Below are 21,379 nucleotides of genomic sequence, written 5' to 3' on the forward strand. Positions count from 1 at the left end.
CTGGACCAGCGAGGCACTCACGTTAAATAGCATTAAATAGTAATACTTTACTAGTACTACCCTAGTACTAGTAATCCGCATTACTAGTAAGAATCATTATTAAGTACCAGTAGTACTACTCCGCAGCAGCAGTACTACCGGAATGAATCGTTTATTCGTAGTATTTTTTACTAGAGGGCGTTGAAGCAATGTTACTGTGAGGCACAAACAGGTTTTACCTTCTGACTAATGTTGCTTTATTTTTTAAGGAATACTAAACGGGGGGGCTTGACCCCTGAGTGGGTGTGGCCACGGGGTGGGTGTGGCCACGGGGAGGGCGTGGCCTTGTGAAGAACAGTATTAGCATTTGGACTGGAACTGTCCTCTGTTGGGTGCCATCTTTGTTTTTATTCTTTTAATTTTGTAATTTTTTTTATTGTTGTGAACGATCTCCGCCACCGATGGCATTTGAGAAGCGGTTGCTATGGACATGACGTTGGGGAGCATCCCATGGCAGTTACTATGGAACTTCAGGAACATACTGTGGCTGTTGCTACGGAAACGTTCAGGAGCGTCCCGTGGCCGCGGCGATGTACGGATTGGGGAGCGTCAAGTCGGTATTTCAATTTTGCACAGTGGCGCCCCCAGTCCTCTAGCCGTTGCCATGGGAGACAGATTCAAGTTTGGCGTTGTCATGACTACCTCATCTGCACGGATGGAGGAGAATGAGTTGACACCTGGACACCCCCCCCCCCCCCTGTCTTCAGCCATGATCCACTCTCACTGCCAACTCCTCCCTCCCGCTCCCATTGGTTGGCCCGGTCAGCTGATGTCCGGCCCGGGCGTCATGGCGACGGGGGACGTCCTTAGATGTACAGAAACGTGAAAAAAAAATACTTTTGGAGAAAATAAAAGAGGAAGTGCATCGATTTGTCCTGACTGTTGATTCTGCTTTAAAGAGCTGTGATGTCACCGCTGTGCGGTAAATATTAAAAATTGGACCTTAAATTAGAGAACACAGATCTACCCCCGACAGATCTAGAGTTGGGGAGAATAGATCCGCACTCTACAGATCTAGAAGATAACATAACTTAAAGCTATTTTTGAACATCATTCACATTAAGGTGATCAGAATAAGTGATCATCTTGATCAAGGAGGAGTCCTCTCGGTGTGTGATAGGACAGCGTGCAGGCCAACTGTGGTTAAGGTACCTGTACACCAGATAAGATAAGATTGTACTGTATAACTGTTCAATGTGGGGGACAGAGTTTAGCAGGGCCATGTAGCCTCGTTGGCTCTGAAGTAGAGCGCCTGGAAGGTGCAGCTCAGTCATAAACGAGGTGAGCTTCACACACCATACCGTCATACTGTTCCGTAACAGCAGGGTAGTATTGCGTCAAACGTGTAACATAAGGACAAATACATTTCGCGTTGCAAATATATATAAAATACCTTAATCTAATAATTGCATGGTTATTTAGTTATAATTAAAAACGTCATTAAACTAGAGGTACCCAGATTTGGAGCAAAGAGATTCAAGATTCAAGATTCAAAAAGCTTTATTGTCTAGTATGTTGCCATACTAGAAAATTGTCTTTTGACTGAAGGCTTGGAGGTGTGTGTGTGTGTGTGTGTGTGTGTGTGTGTGTGTGTGTGTGTGTGTGTGTGTGTGTGTGTGTGTGTGTTATTTGTGTGAGTTCTTTGAGGAATGAGTGTTCTGTGTGTGTATAGCTATGGGGATGAATGATTTTTTGTAGATGGCTTTCCTGGCCAAAGGCATATCTCATTTGGTAAGAACTATAAGGAGTTAAAGAGTTGGGCCCGAAGCCCCCGAGAGCCGAAGACTTTAATGTCCTCGATAATTAGAGGAAGTATTAATAAGCTGCCGTCCAAGGTCGAGTCTTCATCTCCTCAAGAAGAGGAGCGGATATTATTAATGATATCCAGATGGATTTAGATATACTATTAATACATATTAAGGTACCAAAAGATACCGAGCATGATTTGCTTTGCTACCACTGCCTGTTTCACCGACGGTTTTCCACTGACTGTTTCAAGTGGAAAACCGTTTCAAATATGTTTTTAGGATGTGTTTTAGTACAATTTCGTTATGTTGAACCTAAACCGATAAGTCCTCCTGTCGATCCATGATATAATATGATTAACACTCTATCGTCTGCAACATAAGAGAATTACTAATGACTGAAAGCTTTTGAGAAAATATATCATCTAAAACCAACGCGTAAATCTTATAAAAAATAATGATTTTTGAATACATATATTAATATCTCTCTCTATATATATTTTTTTGCAATTCATATTTCTTCCGTCAGAAGCTCGTTGGTGTTTGTGGGCGGGTCTTCCCGTCATCACAAACGTCTTGTCCAACCGGATTCGACCGGAAGCCTGTCGTCACTCGTCGGAAACTGACATTTCCTGTGTGAGAGACGCAAAAAGCGGCGACAAAACCAACAACCAGTTTAATCCGTTTACTAGTTTAAATTATTGTTCGCTTGTTTGCAGTTTATTATTCGTCTTATTATTCGTTTTATTGCTGTGTTGAGACAGGATGGCGGAAGACAATATCTTCCTCTTCGTTCCGAATCTGATCGGTAAGTAATCTACTGTATGAGGAGCTGAGTTGGTGCTGAAATAACTAAGTTAACCTCCTCTCCTCCTTCTCCCTCCTGCTCCTCTTTCCTCCTCCATCCCGCTTTCCTCCTGTTCTCCTCTCTCCCCCTGTTCTTCTGTTCAACTGTTCTCTCCCCCTCTCCTCTCCTCATATCCTCTCTCCCCCTCTCCTCTCCTCTCCTCCTCTCCTCCTCTCCTCTCTCCTTTCCTCCCCTCTCCTCTCTCTACCCCTATCCTCTCCCCCTCTTCTCTCCTTCTCTCCTCTCCTCCTTTTCTCCAGGGTATGCCCGTATCGTGCTGGCCTTCCTCTCCTTCGCTCTGATGCCGTGCTGTCCGCTCCCGGCGGCGTTCTGCTACCTCCTCAGTGCCCTCCTGGACGCCTTCGATGGCCACGCCGCACGCGCCCTCAACCAATGTGAGCTCTGTACCCCCCCCCCCCCCGACAACCAGTGTAGGGCGAGGGCTGGGGCTCAAGGTAGGGCGAGTGGGCTCCAGGTAGGGCTAGCGGAGTCTAGGGGTCTCCAGGTTGACTGTGAACGTTGGGGATTGAACCCGGAAACTCAGCCGGTAGTCTTCCTGACCACTGCTTTAATCTCCTATCTGTGTTATAGGTGTTGTTCCAAATGAATATTCCTGACTGTATTTGAGTCATATTTTCATTTTGTCACCCATGTTTATGCTGATGCTCATTGTCCTTCCTGTAACCTTGACAGCCACTAAGTTCGGTGCGATGCTGGACATGCTGACCGACCGCTGCGCCACCATGTGTCTCCTGGTCAACCTGGCGCTGCTCTACCCCTCCTACACCTTCCTCTTCCAGATCAGCATGTGCCTCGACATCTCCAGCCACTGGCTGCACCTGCACAGGTAACACACACCTGCACAGGTAGCACACACCTGCACAGGTAACACACACCTGCACAGGTAACACACACCTGCACAGGTAACACACACCTGCACAGGTAACACACTGCTGCACAGGTAGCACAAACCTGCACAGGTAGCACACACCTGCACAGGTAGCACACTTCTGCACAGGCAGCACACACCTGCACAGGCAGCACACACCTGCACAGGCAGCACACACCTGCACAGGCAGCACACACCTGCACAGGCAGCACACACCTGCACAGGTAACACAACGCTGCACAGGTAACACACACCTGCACAGGTAGCACACCGCTGAACAGGTAACACACACCTGCACAGGTAGCACACCGCTGAACAGGTAACACACCGCTGCACAGGTAACACACACCTGCACAGGTACGACACACACCTGCACAGGTAACACACCGCTGCACAGGTAATAGACACTTGTAGAGGTGAGGCTCACCTGTGTGTGTGTGTGTGTGTGTGTGAGTCACACCTGTTTGGGGGGAGACTAGGGTTGAGCACCGAAACTCGGTTCCATTAGGGAACCGCTTCCGACGTAAACGGTTGTAAAGAGTTTGAATAAGAACGCACATTTCGTCGCCTCATAACAGTGCCTGACGTTTTTAACACCCCCTGCCCCGCCCCCAACTTGCATTAGTGCTGGGCGCTAAACCGGTTCAAACTGACTGACGGTGTGTATTTTCGTTAGGATATTTTTTTTTTATATACCGCCATACCGGTGTATTTGATGAACGTTCGGAACGCAGTGCCGCGCGACAGTTTCAGACGGGACCCTTTTCAATGTTGCGCTAAACACGGATGGTACGACTACGACTTTCTTTATAGGTCCATGCAAGGCGTGGTATTTCAGGCCAACTGGTAAAAGTCTGTGTCACGGCTTTCAAACATATAAGCCATAAAGCCTATGGGGCCTCGAGACTCGGGACGGACTTGTCAACGCGCTGTGGCATCACTTACTTGATGTTGTTTTGATTGAAGATCGGCAGGTTGTAGCTTGAGCTGCTCCCCCCGCGACCCGACCCCGGATAAGCGGATGACGATGAGGATGAGGAGGTTGTAGTGGGTGAACGTGAATGAACGTGTGTGTGTGTGTGTGTGTGCGTGTTGCTAGCGAATGTCATTTTAAAGTAACAAACAAACAAACAAACTCAAAGCCGATGCATGCATCCAAAACTTTCTGTTCAAAACCAAATAAACAAATCAAAAACAGAGTCGTTATTCGCTTCAAATACTTTTTCTTTTCAAAAATTGGGAATTAATACAGCGCGGTACCGAGCGGTTGAAAACAATGTTGGCGGCTCCTGTGGCTGCCTTGCGCAACCGCCTTATATTACTTAATATGACTTTGGCAGTAATGTTGCGCCATGATGAATGCCTGCCTGCTTTCAGCGAGTAATTAATATTATTTGTAATTATTTTTTTAAAAGATATTTATCATTCACAGCACACACAGCAGACTCTTCGGGTAAGTCGAGTAATTTAATGCCAACCGTAAATCTTGCATATCAAGTAGGCTAGCAAACACCGTTGCCATTCAACTCAGTGTCCGCTGTCTTTCTGCTTAATGTAAAACTCATAACAAGTCGGGCATGTATGCAAATGTGTGCAGTTTCGTTTTTTAAGGACCGGTTCGAGAACCGTTTTAGCACAGGAACCGTTTGAAAAGTACAGAGTAGGCACCGGTATCGGATGAAACCCAAACGATACCCAACCCTAGGTGAGACTCACCTGTGTAAGTGAGACAAGCCTGTATAGGTGGGTCGGCCCGGTTGGAGGTTGTGTTCATAAGGCCAGAGGATTGTTGAGATGTTGAGATGTTGTGTTTCATCAGCTCCATGATGAAGGGTTCCACAAGCCACAAGATCATTGACCTGTCTGGGAACCCGGCCCTCAGACTCTACTACACCTCCAAGGTCCGTATACACTCAGTACTAACTCAGTTCGCACAGACCTCAGACTTTACAAGTCTCTAGGCATCTCTAAAGCAAGGCTAATAGTCTGCTCCTCTCTCTAGAGCAGTGAGTCTGCTCCTCTCTCTAGAGCAGCGAGTCTGCTCCTCTCTCCAGAGCAGTGAGTCTGCTCCTCTCTCTAGAGCAGTGAGTCTGCTCCTCTCTCTAGAGCAGTGAGTCTGCTCCTCTCTCTAGAGCAGTGAGTCTGCTCCTCTCTCCAGAGCAGTGAGTCTGCTCCTCTCTCTAGAGCAGTGAGTCTGCTCCTCTCTCCAGAGCAGTGAGTCTGCTCCTCTCTCTAGAGCAGTGAGTCTGCTCCTCTCTCCAGAGCAGTGAGTCTGCTCCTCTCTCTAGAGCAGTGAGTCTGCTCCTCTCTCTAGAGCAGTGAGTCTGCTCCTCTCTCTAGAGCAGTGAGTCTGCTCCTCTCTCTAGAGCAGTGAGTCTAGCTTCCCTTAACCCCTGTCTCCCTCCAGCCGGTGCTGTTCATCATGTGTATGGGCAACGAGATGTTCTTCTGCCTGCTCTACCTCCTCTACCACACCCCAGAACCAGCAGGTAGGATCTACTGGCTCACTAGAGTCCACTAGTGTCTCTATTATACTGCTAGGTCTGCTGTTGTACTAGAGTGTGTGTGTGTGAATATATATGATGTGTTGTCTGCAGTTTGGAGGCAGGTCCTGGAAGGTGTGTGTATATCTCTGTGTGATGTGTTATCTGCAGTGTGGATGCTGGTCCTAGAAGGTGTGTGCGGGATCATCTGCCTCCTGAAGTCAGGGATCAGTGTTCTGCATCTGATCACCGCCGCCCAGAACATGGTCGCCCTGGACGCTGCTGAGAGACAGGCCGTCAAGGACCAATGAGAGACGAGGAGGAGGCGTGGCTAGACGTGGGCTGGGGTCATAGAAGTGTGTGTGTGTGTGTGTGTGTGTGTGTGTGTGTGTGTGTGTGTGTGTGTGTGTGTGTGTGTGTGTGTGTGTGTGTGTGTGTGTGTGTGTGTGTGTGTGTGTGTGTGTGTGTGTGGAGTTAATAAAGTATCTATTCAGATGTATAGATGTACTGCCTGTGCTCCTTCTGGTCCTCAGCTTGAAGACACAGCGTTAATATTGTAGCGCCGTGGTTATGTTTGTTGTGTTGTTATACGACTGCTATTGGTTGATGTGTTCCCATCATGCTTTGTGGTGCGGAAGTTAGGGTTAAAAAGACGGTTGAGCTTTGTTGTGGTTACGGGGTGCTCGTTGAGCTTTGTTGTGGTTAAGGGGGTACTCGGGGATTCAATAAAGTCACTGAAAGAATATAGCACACCTCTGCTTTTGCCATATTCGCCACAATATTATTATGTTATGTTATTGTTATGTTATAAAGAGTGATGTGCTGTTAGGATCAGCTTGAAGAGTAGAGAACTATACTTGTTAAATTATATATAGTAATGTGCTGTACTTCCACTTTCAAATGTTTCCTTTCCATGCCAAACTGAAGGTGTTTGAGTGACAGAGTGTCATCATTAAAGATAACAGACCGTAACCATAACAACAGTTCAATTAGACTGTTCTGTAAAATGCTTTGGAAATGTTTTAGGATAGCGGGTTATGTTGCTATTTTAATGTGTTCACATGCATAATAAAGCCTCAGCGCGTGACGGCTCCGTGTTTACATCAACACATGTGTCGTCACTGATCCAGCTGTTGCTCTGGCGCGCGTCCTCAGCTTTAATACGCGGGCGGACGCGATATGTTAAAGCTGCGCCGCACCGACGAGCGGTCTGCGTGATAAGGGGAGCGGGTCGTTAGCGGTGCGGCAGAACGGGTCGCGGCGGGGAAACGGCGCCCGGTTTGATTTGGTTTCGAGCTCCTCGGGAATGTGAATATCTGTCGGCCAACGAGGAGGAGGAGGCGGGGGCGGCGCGGCGGCGACGCGGCAGGGACGCGGTGCGGCACAAGAGGAGGAGGAGGAGGCGCACCAAATACTTTCCCTTTAAACGAGGGGGACCGCGGCGGGGGAACCGGAGGGGGAGAGAGGAGAAGAGATAAAAAAAGAAAAGGAAGAAAGACAGTGAGGGTGGGAGGGAGAGCGAGAATTAAAAAAAAAATAGAAAGATGTCACCCTTTCGATTGAAACGGCGAGGCGGAGCCACGGATCACGCCCGACGAGGAGGTCTCTAGTTGGGGGACAAGGTTTACGCAATACCGAGGCTTTGGATCCATCGTCTCGGCCTTTTGGAGCTATCGCAATAAAAGACTGGTTTCCCCCAACGCTGCTGATGAGCATGATTACATTTTAATTGCATCATTTAATCGTTTTTTCATTGTCATCTTATTTTGCATGCATCACGTGATCTTTGTTCAGAACAGGTTTATATTAAGACACCGATATAACCGACTGTAGACATCACATTAAGAACAGAAAGTAGAAGACATTCCAATCAGATTCATCTGGTTTTACTAACACGTCCCCCTAGAACCACATAGGACCGGGGTACTAAGGTCCGGCGGTCCTTATAGCCTCTACCTCCATGTTCTCTCATCCGTCTGCGCTCCCTCACCGACACTGATTGGTTTATCGACCCGCCCGGACACACCTGCCATGGATACCTCCTGGAGTAACTTCCTGTTCCAGGTAAGCCCCGATGTCCGGTCTGTGATCCGGGAGGGAGGGGGGTCTGACAGGAGGGAGGGAGGGAGGGAGGGAGGAGATCAGGATGGAGGGGAGCCCAACTGCCTTCCCCAACGCTGTAGGAGACAGGATTTTATAACATAACATTTGGGATTAATAAAGTTAAATAATACACTAACATTAGTCAAGAGGTGGGATTAACTATATTATTCTACACACTCATCATCAGTGAAGGATTAACTAGGTTTTATAAAAGCCATAATATATAGTTATATACTATACAACAAGTTTAGTATCTAAAATGTAATTATAATATAATATGATGTTCCTCTCCTGTTTTACTCAGACGCCTGCCGCTCAGAGCCAATCAGAAGCAGACATGCTGCCCGAGCTCAGTGGCTCCAACCCCAGTCCCCATGACGACCACCTGGCCCCGCCCCCCTCCACGGTGGACACGGCGGCCCTCAGCGAGGACCCCCCCGCAGGTAGGCCAGGGAGACAGACAGGTCATGTAGGGCTAGACCGGTCATTCAAGCTGGGGTAAGATCTAGACATCAACAATAACATCCATGACCGCACCACGTCCACTAGTGAACCGTGTAGACCGTGTGGTTTAGCCTCCCTGGACCTCTAGGTAGGGGGGCAGCGTCATAGGAGACTGGGCTTTGAGTCAACCTCACTACAGAGCACTTCTGGAAAACAACAAACTCCCCAAATGCCAGAAATGTTGAATCCTGTTGAGACTGAGGCTGGAGGGAGGAGTCAGGTATCATAAGGGAGGAGTCAGTTATCATGGGGGAGGAGTCACGTCTCATAGGGGAGGAGTCAGGTCTCTTTAGGGAGGACTCACATCTCATCAGGGAGGAGACACGTCTCATAGGGGAGGAGTCAGGTCTCATAGGGGAGGAGTCAGGTCTCATCTGGGAGGAGTCACGTCTCATAGGCATAGGGGAGTAGTCACGTCTCATAGGGGAGGAGTCGTGTCCACCATTGATTCATGCCAGTTTCATTCCACGTGTTCCAGAGCTCCGTGGCTGCAGAGAGGAGGTCACTAAAGTCTCCCACATACAAAATAAGGATTCTGCTGCAGACTAAATAGTTCTGAGTTACTGAAGAGATTTGCTGTATACGTCCGTCAGCCAGAAACACTCTAATAACACACATTTCTTTCTCTCTCTTCCCCCCCTCCCCCTCCCCCTCTCTCTCTCTCTCTCTCCCCCCCCCCCCTCTCTGTCTCTCTCTCTCTCTCTCCCTCCCCCCTCCCCCTCTCCCTCTCTCTATCCCCCCCCCCCCCCCCACTTCTCTCTCTCTCCAGTCAAGCCTCTCTCCAAGGTCGGCCGCCCGGCCCACATCTGTGCGACCTGCAGCAAGCAGTTCAAGAACAGCTACAACCTGCGGCGACACCAGTCCGTCCACACGGGCGTCCGCATGAAGGACCGCGCCGCCCGGGAGAAGGGGGCGGTGCCGCTGTCCCTGCTCCACCTCACCCTGCCTCCCCCCGCCGCCCCAGAGCCCCTCCCGTCGCGCTCCAACCAGCAGGCGCAACCCCTCGCCGTGTCCGTCGCCCCGGCAACCGTAACCATGGCAGCACCGCCTCAACCCATCCAGGCCTCTCTGGTGGTGGTGGGAGCCTTGGAACAGGTGTGTGCAGCGTTCAGATCAGATCCATGGCCTGAAGGCGCAGGTAGGGGTCAGGACATCGGGCTCCAGCAGGCCTACTGGTAGACTGTACACAGTGGGGTTGGAACCAAGTGCTTTTGTGCTGGGTGTGTGTCTTACTCTAGACTGCACCTTAACATGGATCCATCCAATGTCTGGTGTGATTGTTGTCCTGATCCTCTCTTTGGATGGAGGCTGTTTTTCGGCCATACACTTGGAGTTATTTTTATTTGTATTTCTCAGATTTCCCCGGGTCCCCCTCGCAGCGTGACCGCGGTGGCCAGCCAGGTGAGGAAGAACCACGCTTGCGAGGCGTGCGGGAAGGCCTTCCGGGACGTGTACCACCTGAACCGCCACCGCCTCTCCCACTCGGACGAGAAGCCGTACTCCTGCCCCGTGTGCCAGCAGCGCTTCAAGAGGAAGGACCGCATGTCCTACCACGTCCGCTCACACCAGGGGGGCGTGGAGAAGCCTTACATCTGCCCCCACTGCGCCAAGGCCTTCTCCAGGTAGAGCCCACAGCACCCCGTGCTTGCCTGGAGGACACGCCCTTATGTACGACAAGACAAGAACATACTTCCTCAAAGCTAACTGCACGGTTCACTTTACACCCTGAGCTGCTAGCTTAAACCACACCACAGCCAACTCTGAATGTAACTCTCAGAGCATTCAAATCCTTTGGGATGTTCTGTTTCCTGCAGACCCGACCACCTCAACAGCCACGTCAGACAAGTTCACTCCACGGAGAGACCCTTCAAGTGCACAGTAAACGTCTGTGCATCCGCCTCACTTTCTGTCTGTCTGACTGCAGGTCTGCCTGCTTGTCTGTCTGTCTGTCTGTCTGCCTGCTTGTCTGTCTGTCTGTCTGTCTGTCTGTCTGTCTGTCTGTCTGTCTGTCTGTCTGTCTGTCTGTCTGTCTGTCTGTCTGTCTGTCTGTCTGTCTGTCTGTCTGTCTGTCTGTCTGCCTGCCTGCCTGCCTGTCTGTCTGTCTGTCTGTCTGTCTGTCTGTCTGTCTGTCTGTCTGTCTGGCTGGCTGTCTGTCTGTCTGTATTGTTGTAGTAGTGTAGCATTGTTGCAGTAGTATTGTAGTAGTGTTGTAGTAGTGTTTTAGTGTTATTGTAGTGGTGTTGTAGTAGTAGTGTAGCAGTGTTGTAGTAGTGTTGTAGTAGTAGTGTAGCAGTGTTGTAGTGTAGTAGTAGTATTAGTGTTGTAGTAGTACTGCAGGGCTCCTCTGAACCCGTGTGTCTGTGCAGACGTGCTCCTCTGTTGTACTGGTAGTGTAGTGTTGCAGTAGTGTTGTAGTAGTAGTGTAGTAGTAGTATTAGTGTTGTAGTAGTACTGCAGGGCTCCTCTGAACCCGTGTGTCTGTGCAGACGTGCTCCTCTGCGTTCGCGACCCGCGACCGGCTGCGCGCTCACCTGATCCGCCACGAGGAGAAGGTCCCCTGCCACATCTGTGGGAAGCTGCTGTCCGCCGCCTACATCACCGACCACATGAGGGTCCACAACCAATCGCAGCACCACGCCTGCCACCTCTGCAACCGCAGTACGTCCAACTGTAACCATGGCAACCACACAGCAGAGAGAGCGTGAGAGGAGAGAGACCAGGCAGTGTCATGGTCTCTCTCCCTCTCTCACCTCTCTCTCTCTCTCTCTCTCCCTCCCTCTCCCTCTCCCTCTCCCACTCTCTCTCTCTCTCTCTCTCTCTCTCTCTCTCTCTCTCTCTCTCTCTCTCTCTCTCTCTCTCTCCATTCATGTGAGGAGAGCTCCCTGAGCCTCACCTAGGCCAGGTGAGGGTAGGCCAGGTGGAAGGTGTGCCCAGGTGAAGGTTCTCTGTGTGTCCCCAGGCTTCACCACCCTCACCTACCTGCGGGTCCACGCCCAGAAGCACCACGGCCAGGAGTGGAAGGAGAGCGGGGGGGTCCGCGGGGGGGGCGTCCTGCTCTGCCAGCTGTGCGGGGTCCAGTGCAAGACGGCCACGCAGCTCCAGGGTCACATGGGCACCCACGCCGCCCCGCCCCCCACCACCTCCTCCCCCTCCTCCAGCACCGGAGGCGGGGCCATGGGGGGCGGGGCCAGCATGTCGGTCGCGGTAACCAGCGGCAACAGCGTGGCCCTGCTGGTCAGCGACTGCTCCTCCATCAACACCTCCAGCATCAACACCTCCTCCATCAACACCTCCAGTATCAACACCTCCTCCACCCACAGCTAGCGGCACCGAAGGAGCAGGAGAAGCAGGAGGAGGAGGAGGAGGAGCAGGGAGGGGCCGTCGTCCACCCCTCTGGGCTGAGATTACTTTTGTTTGTTTGTCCTGCCGGCACGGCCACGTGGGCGTGTCCCGTTTCCATGGAGACAACAGTATTGACACACACACCGTTACCATCCACACATGTTCCATGATGAACTCATGAATCTTTTGTTTGTTTCAGGGCTGGTCACGCCTTCTTGTTTTTATTATCTTTTGGCCTGATATTTCTGTTAAAACATGTAATAAACAGGGAGGTACTAAATGTTAATTTCTTTGTTACTCTGCTACCAATGTGGCAACAAACCAGTTCCAAACCTTCTTCCTCTGCATCTTCCTCCAACATGAAGGACCAATCTACTCCAGTATCTACCACATGGGTTATCGTGTAAATAAACATTTTTATAAGGCTACGATCATGAAGTGTATATTCTCCCGGACATCGAATGTGCTCGGTAGAATCAGACGGTCTTCGTTGTGGACGTTCATGTCGTATGTGAGCTACCTTGTGGATATTTTCTCTATCTGTGCTGCTTATATTGAGTGTATTTGATGCATAGTGCATAGCGCCGTACTACTGTATTAAAAGGCAGTAAAAAATGCATTTATGGGTCTTATTGAGTCTTATTGACAGATAATAAATTAATTAATATTACGTTACTCAGAGTTGTATATGGAAAGTGAAGGAAATGAGATGCAATGTAAAAAAATTAAAAATACATGGATTTTAAATTAAGGAGCCTATATGCAATATATAAATTAAAACAGAATATATATTTTTTACATAGATAGATTTTAGATCCAACTTAGTAATTAAAAAGTGATTAGGCCAATGAGGCCAACAAAGTAATAATGCAATATCGATAATCATGATTGATTCCAATTGCTTGTGGCTGTTTACCCCAACCCTCCCCCAACGGGGGGCTCCTCCCCCTCCTGCCGTCCGTCGCTCTCCATGCCCGGCCATCTACTGCTCCATACCCGGCCCATCTTGCTCTCCATACCCGGTGCATCTGACACTACATGCCCGCGCTTCTTGTCCACATCAAACCTGGATTAAACGGACCCGTTTTCTTTATACTTGGTTGGAAAGAAAGCCAGACTCGAGTGGTTATGACGACATGGATGCCAGCTAGTGAACTCAGCTAAGCTAACTGGATCAGAGCTGTTAGCAGGAAGCTAACGCTATCTGCAGGATTAACCACCGGCTGGAAACTTTGGCTTTTTGTTCCTGTTTCGCACATCAGAATACTTTTTTTTTGAGCCGCCACCCCAGAAGAAACGAGGCCGGTGGTTCGTGATGTCCGGGGCTGTATGGGTCGAGGCAGGGAGAGAGTTGCAGAGATATAGGTCACGATAGACGGCCGGCGGCGGCTTTATGGGTCACAGCTACAGCTTAGCTCCATGCTAACAGCTGGTTAGCATCATAGCTGGTCAGGACCCCGACCAAAACACAGCAGCAAAACAGAAGGCATTTTGGATCTAAGTCAATCAAAGTTGTTTTAAGTCCCTAACGGTGGTTCAGCGGGACCCAGCCGAGCAGCGGCCGGTAATCCAGGCTCCTCATCTGTTTTTAACCTGAGCCAGCATCGACCCACTGGTCCCCGGAGTCCGACCGCCTCCACTTTCTTTATCCTGTTCATTATTTGACGATAAACGATGCTGGACATAACGTCTGACCTTTGCATAAGCAAACAAAACTGATCATCCTCGTCATGCATGTGGAAGCAATCGGTTGCAATAGTCGCCAGTAGCCGGGAATAGGTCGGGGTGGTCTGCGAAGAAGCTGAGTTCGGGGGTCCAGAGGTGAGCATGGCCTTCCACGGGGCAGGTCGACAGGCGGTCTGTGGAAACCTGTTCCCTGGCTCTGAACTGGGCCACAAGTACTTCTGCGTTAACACTTCTACTGGAACCCCGTCTACCGGCCTGAGCGCCACGCCGTGCCTGACGGGACCCACGGCCCCCGCGGGGACGCCTCGTCACCCGACGTCTCTTGGTGGAAGCACGGGTGGTGGGGCGGCGGTACCGCAGCCCTACAGCAACCCGGCAAGCGAGGTGCCAAGCCCGGCGGAAATGGAGCCGGATCGGCCCATCGGTTATGGGGCCTTCGGTGTTGTCTGGTAAACTCGTTTTCTTTTAGTTTTTTTAGTTTTTTTTGTGTTATATACCTCATAAACTAAATGTGCCAATATTTAAATCCTCCTAAGTGATTCTTTGATTGGTACAACATCGCCGCGGACCCGACTGTTAACTTGTGTCTGCCCGCCCGACTAGGTCGGTCACGGACCCGCGCGACGGCCGCAAGGTGGCGCTGAAGAAGATGCCGAACGTATTCCAGAACCTGGTGTCGTGCAAGAGGGTCTTCAGAGAGCTGCGCATGCTCTGCTTCTTCAAACACGACAACGTAAGGCTCCACAACCCCGACATCACCCACCATCAACACGGGGCCATGCAATGTTGTAACAATGTAATCACTGTACCCATCTCCAGGCTTTAGAGGCCAAATACGTAGATAACCCTGACTCTAGCACCCCCACAACGGACCAGAAGGAAGTCCTACTGGGGGTTCCCTCCGACCAGGGAAGGATAGGACTACAATGGGGGCCTGATTTACACATAGTAGTATAAAACAATGTTAAAATAATTTGTAATGAGTCATTGACAGTGATGGGGGGGGGTCCTCCTGTTGAGACAGGCCAGGTGGACAGGCAGGCCGTAGGATGCCTCTGGTGTAGCAGCTTCTGTTGAGCTGTCGGTAGATTTGAGACGGCCCGTCTCTTAATTGCAGTCAGGCCAGATTCAGCCTTCTGGGTCTGGGAGGAGTCATGTGTCCCAGTAGGACGTAGGGAAGGATGTAAGGAAGGAGAAGCAGTGAGAGCAGAGGACCAAAGAGCCACGCTGAGGGGGTCAGATTTAGAATCTGCAGAAAGAACAGCGTGTTCTATTTGAGAAATAAGATATAAACCTGACCATAACCCCTACATCACACCTCCATAACCCCTACATCACACCTCCATAACCCCTACATTACACCTCCATAACCCCTACATCACACCTCCATAACCCCTACATCACACCTCCATAACCCCTACATCACACCTCCATAACCCCTACATCACACCTCCATAACCCCTACATCACACCTCCATAACCCTACCATGACCCCATCGTCCCGCCGTCATTATTATGACCCAAGTAACCCAAACCTCACCCCGACCAACGAGAGATGGTGACCTGTCCCGGTGCATCATGGGAGCTGTAGTCTGAGTGTCTCTGTCTCCTCAGGTTCTGTCTGCGCTGGACATCCTGCAGCCACCACAGATCGACTGCTTCGAGGAGATGTATCCTTCACTACCTCGCTCTACCGCGCTCTCTCTCTGTTCGCTGACCTCTCTCTACCGCTCTCTCTCTCTGCACTCTGACCTCTCTCTACCGCTCTCTCTTTCTGCACTCTGACCTCGCTCTACCGCGCTCTCTCTCTCTCTGCACTCTGACCTCTCTCTACCGCTCTCTCTCTCTCTGCAAGCTGACCTCCAATTGTTGTCCCTGAGTGTGTAGTACAGTGTGTACCTTGACAGCGTGTTGTGTGTGTAGCAATGTGTAGTACAGTGTGTACCTTGACTGTGTGTTGTGTGTAGCGGTGTGTAGTACAGTGTGTACCTTGACTGTGTGTTGTGTGTAGCGGTGTGTAGTACAGTGTGTACCTTGACTGTGTGTTGTGTGTAGCGGTGTGTAGTACAGTGTGTACCTTGACGGGCTGGTAGATACGTCATCACAGAGCTGATGCAGAGCGACCTCCACAAGGTCATCGTGTCTCCTCAGCCGCTCACCACCGACCACATCAAGGTCTTCCTCTACCAGATCCTCAGAGGTAGGCCTGCTCCTCCTCCTCCTCGCTCCCCTAGCTCCTCCTCCTCCTCCTAGCTCTGCCTCCTCCTCCTCCTCGCTCCCCTAGCTCCTCCTCGCTCCCCTAGCTCCTCCTCCTCCTCCTCCTCGCTCCCCTAGCTCCTCCTCCTCCCCCTAGCTTCTCCACCTCCTACCGACTCCCCCGCCTCCTCCTCGCTCCTATCAACACCTTGAGTATTTTAGCACAAATGAATCTCATACTGAGTAACTTAACATTAATGATCTCTTGATCTCAATGATCTCATCTCATGAGTATTGTGTCAATAACAACACTCATCAAACTGAGTATTGTGTCAATATCAATACTCATCATACTGAGTCTTCTGTCAATACTCATCATACTGAGTATTGTGTCAATAACAACGCTCATCATACTGAGTATTGTGTCAATAACAATACTCATCATACTGAGTATTGTGTCAATAACAATACTCATCTCATACTGAGTATTGTGTCAATAACAATACTCATCATACTGAGTATTGTGTCAATAACAATACTCATCATACTGAGTATTGTGTCAATAACAATACTCATCATACTGAGTATTGTGTCAATAATAACACTCATCATACTGAGTATTGTGTCAATAACAACACTCCTCATACTGAGTATTGTGTCAATAACAACACTCATCATACTGAGTATTGTGTCAATAGCTCCTCACATACCCTCCTCACCCCCCAGGGCTGAAGTACCTCCACTCTGCTGGGATCCTCCACAGAGACATCAAACCTGGCAACCTGCTGGTCAACTCCAACTGTCTGCTCAAGGTAGCCCAACCTGGCAACCCGCCCTGTGTTTTATGATAGGTTGACCAAACCTGGGTTCACGTCACCGCCCGCCCTTAAACATTAAACGATACAAAATCATGGATCAGTTCACATCGTGCCTTGTTGTTGTTGTCATGTTGACTGACGGCTCCGGCTCCGCCCCCCCCCCCCCCCCTCCCCTCCAGATCTGTGACTTTGGCCTGGCCCGCGTGGAGGAGCCCGACCCCTCGCGTCACATGACCCAGGAGGTGGTGACCCAGTACTACCGCGCCCCCGAGGTGCTGATGGGTAGCCGCCACTACGGCTCGGCCATCGACGTCTGGTCCGTGGGCTGCATCTTCGCCGAGCTGCTGGGCCGACGCATCCTATTCCAGGCCCAGAGCCCCATCCAGCAGGTGTGTGTGTGTGTGTGTGTGTGTGTTAAATAAAACAGTATAGGTCCTAGTGCTCCTCCTCCTTTACTGCGCTGTGCTTCCTGTTGACTGTGCTTCCTGTTGACCGCGCTGTGCTTCCTGTTGACTTTGCTTCCTGTTGACCGCGCTGTGCTTCCTGTTGACCACGCTGTGCTTGCTTCCTGTTGACCATGCTGTGCTTCCTGTTGACCATGCTGTACTTCCTGTTGAGGTCCCTGTACTTCCTGTTGACCACGCTGTGCCTCCTGTTGACCGCGCTGTGCTTCCTGTTCCAGCTGGACCTGATCACAGACCTGCTGGGGACCCCGCCCCTCTCCGCCATGGCCTCGGCCTGCGAGGGCGCCCGGGCCCACATCCTGAGAGGCCCCCACAAACCGGTAAGCCCCCCCCCCCGTGACCCCCATAAACCGGTACGACCTGTGACCCCGCCCTCCTGATAGTAACCAGGCCAGCCGTGACATAGAGTCACGGCCGGCCTGGTGGGGGGCGAGGGAACATGGGAGAGAGCTCCTTCTGACCCCCGACCTCTGCCCTGACCGCAGCCCTCCCTGTCGGTGCTCTACATGCTGTCGGACGCGGCCACGCACGAGGCCGTGCACCTGCTCTGCCGCATGCTGGTGTTCGACCCGGTGAGGCTCCACATCACCTCACTCCTCCATCACCTCACTCCTCCATCACCTCACTGCTCCATCACCTCACTCCTCCATCACCTCACTCCTCCATCACCTGTACCTCACTCCTCCATCACCTCACTCCTCCATCACCTCACTCCTCCATCACCTCACTCCTCCATCACCTCACTCCTCCATCACCTGTACCTCACTCCTCCATCACCTCACTCCTCCATCACCTCACTCCTCCATCACCTCACTCCTCCATCACCTCACTCCATCACCTCACTCCATCACCTCACTCCTCCATCACCTCACTCCTCCATCACCTCACTCCATCCCCTCACTCCTCCACCTCCTGTACCCTCCATGTCTCACCCGTTCTCTGTCTCTCCCTCCACCGTGCAGGCCAAGCGTATCTCCGGCAGCGACGCGCTGTCCCACCCCTACCTGGACGAGGGCCGGCTGCGCTACCACACCTGCATGTGCCAGTGCTGCTACTCGGTGCCCAGCGGCCGCGTCTACACCCGCGACTTCGAGCCGCCCGCCGAGCGACCTTTCAGCCACAGCTACGAGAACAGCCTGCTGTCCGTCTGGCAGGGCAAAGGTAACCGCGGCGGCCTAGCATCTAGCTAGGGCAGCTCAGACTTTAGCATGGCGGTTAGCAAGGTTAGCTCAGGTTTTAGCATGGTGGTAAGCTAGGTTAGCTCAGGTTTTAGCATGGTGGTCAGTAGGGATCGACCGATACCGATTTTTTAGAGCCGATACGATACCGATATTTTTTCATCAGCCTTAGCCGATACGCCGATACCGATTTTCTTGAACATTTATTGAACTTCAATATAAAAAACAATATTTAACAAATAGTAAAAACAGGTGAAGTAGAACAAGTAAGAACAAGTAGATGAACAATATTTAACAAATATTAAAAACAGGTGAGGTAGAACAAGTGAAAAAAAAATAATAATAAATCGGCGAAAATCTGCCGCGTATCGGCCGATACCGATACACGTAAAAAACGCGAATATCGGTCGATCCCTAGTGGTCAGGTAGGTTAGCTCAGTCTTTAGCATGGCGGTTAGCAAGGTTAGCTGAGACTTTAGCCTGGCGGTTAGCCGAAGACTTTAGCCTGGCGGTTAGCAAGGTTAGCTGAGGCTTTAGCATGGCGGTTAGCAAGGTTAGCTGAGGCTTTAGCGCGGTGGTTAGGTGAGACCTCAGCCTAGCGGTAAGCAAGGTTAGCTGAGACGTTAGCATGGCGGTTAGCAAGGTTTGCTGAGACGTTAGCATGGCGGTTAGCTAAGACTTTAGCCTGGCGGTTAGCAAGGTTAGCTGAGGCGTTAGCATGGCGGTTAGCTGAGGCTTTAGCGCGGTGGTTAGGTGAGACCTCAGCCTAGCGGTAAGCAAGGTTAGCTGAGACATTAGCATGGCGGTTAGCAAGGTTTGCTGAGACGTTAGCATGGCGGTTAGCAAGGTTAGCTGAGACTTTAGCCTGGCGGTTAGCAAGGTTAGCTGAGGCGTTAGCATGGCGGTTAGCAAGGTTAGCTGAGACTTTAGCGCGGCGGTTAGATGAGACCTCAGCCTAGCGGTTAGCAAGGTTAGCTGAGCCATGCGGGTAAGGTTATTAGCTGGTAGCCTAGCGGTGGCTAACGGCGCTGCTCTCTCCCATAGAGCTGATCCACCGCTTCATCACGGAGCACCAGCAGGGGAAGAGAGTCCCGCTCTGCATCAACCCCCAGAGCGCGGCCTTCAAGACCTTCATCAGGTGAGGAAGACCTCAACTCTTCCTCCTCCTCACCCCGCCCCACCTCAACTCCACCTCCTCCTCCCCCCGCCGCCGCCTGGAAGAGGGCCGACCTGCCAACATTCAGTTCAATATTTAACGTGCGTGTGTGTGTGTGTGTGTGTGTGTGTGCAGGTCGACGGCGTGGCACTCCTCCAAGGTGTCAAGGAAGGAGGAGAGATGAGGAGGGGCCGATACCGCCGGGGCTTCTGGGAAACCTCCATCAAACCGACACTGGAAAGAAGATGCAGACACATACACAGACACACACACACACACACACACAGACAGTCCCCCACACACACACACACACACACACACCTGTAAGAAGGAGGTGCCCTGCTCCTCCTCCTCATGTTTAAACTGTAGTGTTTGTGGTGTTGAAGTCATTCCAGGGAGGAGCACTAGGACCCAGGAGGCGCTGCTCCTCCTCCTGCTCCTCCAGGAGGCGCACGAGGCATGCCCCGCCCCCACGCAGCACTGTGTTAGCCGCCCCATGTAGCAGAACGCCGCGCTCCTCCTCCACACTCCTCCTCAACTCCCATCAGGGACCTCCCCCCCCCCCCCCTGCCCGCTGACGGATGCTACAGAGAGACCTGCTGGTGCATTGTGGGTAACGGTCTGTGGTCTGAACATTGTCTTTGAGACGTTGGCGCTAATGCCAGTGCTAAGCTAGGCTAGGCTAACTGAGGTCCTCCAGGTGTCCCTGCTGAACAGAGACCACCCCCTCGACTTCAGCCATGCCAAACGGGCTTTGTGATTGGCTGGGAGCGGCCAGGCAGGGCGTGGCTTAAGGTGTAGAGGGAAGGGTCTCAATAGACCATGCTTTTATTTAATTTATTGAGTGTGTGTGTGTGTGTGTGTGTCTGAAGAAGCAGGTAGAAGAGTTTAAACTATAGCCCCCCCACCCCGGACCACCACAGACCCACTAGACTCCCCCCCGGACCAGGACCCAGTGGACCAGTCCGTCTAAGGGAGGTTCTTGGCCCCGCTGTGTATTTCGAGCCTTTTGTATTTTCCCCGAGGCCCACCTCATCGTCCTCTGAGCCCTGACCTCCCTGGCTCATGAAGCCGAGCGTGACCGGGGCTACGGTTCGCCTTCCCACCACTAGGAGCGCTGTAGGGCCTGAGCTCTGTATAGCTGCATGTGTACCCCCCCCACCCCCGGAGCAGCGCTGTCCACAGGGACGATACCATTCATGTTGTGGTCCTTTTTTATTTAATTATTCATCTTTTAGGAAATGATATTACTCTGGACCCGTTTTGTAAGTTTGATGTTTGATCCGTTTTGATTTTGAATTGGTAGTTGTGTTTTCAGAGGGTAAGCCCCGCCCCCCCTCACCTCTGCATTAGCTGTATTAGGATTAAGACATGACATCCCCGTGTGACATGATGCATCACTCCTGCTTGCTAGCTTCACCCCACAGCTCACAGCCAACAGCTCAACGTCACCACAGCCATCACACTGCGATCATCACGCCTCAACACCTCTTCTAAACTACCAATACTTAGACGTCCACATCTAACATCTAACCTACTGGTGATCTGGAAGTTACGTCTTCTAAACTATTGGTTATCTGGAAGTTGCATCATATCCTACAAACTAAACTATTGCTTATTTCAGCCTCAAATTTCTTTCCTCTTCTCGGGTATAAAAAGAATCCTCTTGATATTTTGTTTTATGATATGAAACCGATGTTGTTTTAACGTTTTAGCAGCAGGATGTTTGACTTGTTCCCAACAAATACTTGAATTTCTTAAAAAACGATGTTTAGAATTTAAAGTAGTGGACCATGAATAAAACTAGACACTGGAATCTTTAATACCCACTTGTATGTCTTGTTTTTCAAGTTTTCAGATTGTGTAAAATGCTATCGGTCGTCAGCTAATTTGTGAAGCTAACTACAGGTAGTCCAATAGTTAAACAAA

At 50.9% G+C, this 21,379-nt stretch overlaps 3 protein-coding genes across 4 annotated transcripts; all 3 read left to right on the forward strand.

Annotated features, from left to right (window-relative positions):
• The first annotated feature begins 2,370 nt into the window (after positions 1-2,370).
• Positions 2,371-7,110, forward strand: cdipt (CDP-diacylglycerol--inositol 3-phosphatidyltransferase (phosphatidylinositol synthase)). Of its 2 annotated transcripts, XR_009529039.1 has the most exons (7): positions 2,371-2,592; positions 2,892-3,026; positions 3,325-3,478; positions 5,340-5,421; positions 5,928-6,009; positions 6,175-6,415; positions 6,478-7,110. XR_009529039.1 is itself a non-coding variant. In XM_060071744.1 (6 exons), exons 1-6 carry the CDS (start codon positions 2,550-2,552, stop codon positions 6,312-6,314), a joined length of 636 nt encoding a protein of 211 aa, XP_059927727.1. In that variant the 5' UTR covers positions 2,371-2,549; the 3' UTR covers positions 6,315-7,110. The 2 variants fall into 2 exon arrangements, 1 of the variants encoding a protein (XP_059927727.1); XM_060071744.1 differs by having other exon boundaries at positions 6,175-7,110.
• A 144-nt stretch (positions 7,111-7,254) lies between these two features.
• Positions 7,255-12,571, forward strand: LOC132471953 (myc-associated zinc finger protein-like). Its single transcript, XM_060071329.1, has 7 exons — positions 7,255-8,067; positions 8,411-8,549; positions 9,380-9,705; positions 9,967-10,232; positions 10,425-10,494; positions 11,097-11,268; positions 11,570-12,571. Exons 1-7 carry the CDS (start codon positions 8,035-8,037, stop codon positions 11,932-11,934), a joined length of 1,371 nt encoding a protein of 456 aa, XP_059927312.1. The 5' UTR covers positions 7,255-8,034; the 3' UTR covers positions 11,935-12,571.
• A 310-nt stretch (positions 12,572-12,881) lies between these two features.
• On the forward strand, positions 12,882-21,273 carry nlk1 (nemo-like kinase, type 1). Its single transcript, XM_060071328.1, has 11 exons — positions 12,882-14,087; positions 14,242-14,371; positions 15,253-15,308; positions 15,732-15,838; positions 16,561-16,646; positions 16,832-17,041; positions 17,335-17,436; positions 17,602-17,688; positions 18,079-18,277; positions 19,339-19,432; positions 19,586-21,273. Exons 1-11 carry the CDS (start codon positions 13,780-13,782, stop codon positions 19,632-19,634), a joined length of 1,428 nt encoding a protein of 475 aa, XP_059927311.1. The 5' UTR covers positions 12,882-13,779; the 3' UTR covers positions 19,635-21,273.
• The last annotated feature ends 106 nt before the right edge of the window (positions 21,274-21,379 follow it).

Source organism: Gadus macrocephalus, chromosome 2, assembly GCF_031168955.1.
Source record: "Gadus macrocephalus chromosome 2, ASM3116895v1".
Taxonomy (NCBI): domain Eukaryota; kingdom Metazoa; phylum Chordata; class Actinopteri; order Gadiformes; family Gadidae; genus Gadus; species Gadus macrocephalus.

Bases quoted from the DNA above. Each gene is read 5' to 3' on its own strand.
- cdipt (XM_060071744.1), top strand. From the start codon at position 2,550: ATGGCGGAAGACAATATCTTCCTCTTCGTTCCGAATCTGATCG. The intron at 3,027-3,324 runs GTGAGCTCTGTA...TAACCTTGACAG, and splicing joins CGCACGCGCCCTCAACCAAT to CCACTAAGTTCGGTGCGATG. The intron at 3,479-5,339 runs GTAACACACACC...GTGTTTCATCAG, and splicing joins CACTGGCTGCACCTGCACAG to CTCCATGATGAAGGGTTCCA.
- LOC132471953 (XM_060071329.1), top strand. From the start codon at position 8,035: ATGGATACCTCCTGGAGTAACTTCCTGTTCCAG. The intron at 9,706-9,966 runs GTGTGTGCAGCG...TGTATTTCTCAG, and splicing joins TGGTGGGAGCCTTGGAACAG to ATTTCCCCGGGTCCCCCTCG. The intron at 10,233-10,424 runs GTAGAGCCCACA...TGTTTCCTGCAG, and splicing joins TGCGCCAAGGCCTTCTCCAG to ACCCGACCACCTCAACAGCC.
- nlk1 (XM_060071328.1), top strand. From the start codon at position 13,780: ATGGCCTTCCACGGGGCAGGTCGACAGGCGGTCTGTGGAAACCTGTTC. The intron at 15,839-16,560 runs GTAGGCCTGCTC...CTCACCCCCCAG, and splicing joins CCTCTACCAGATCCTCAGAG to GGCTGAAGTACCTCCACTCT. The intron at 18,278-19,338 runs GTAACCGCGGCG...TCTCTCCCATAG, and splicing joins GTCCGTCTGGCAGGGCAAAG to AGCTGATCCACCGCTTCATC.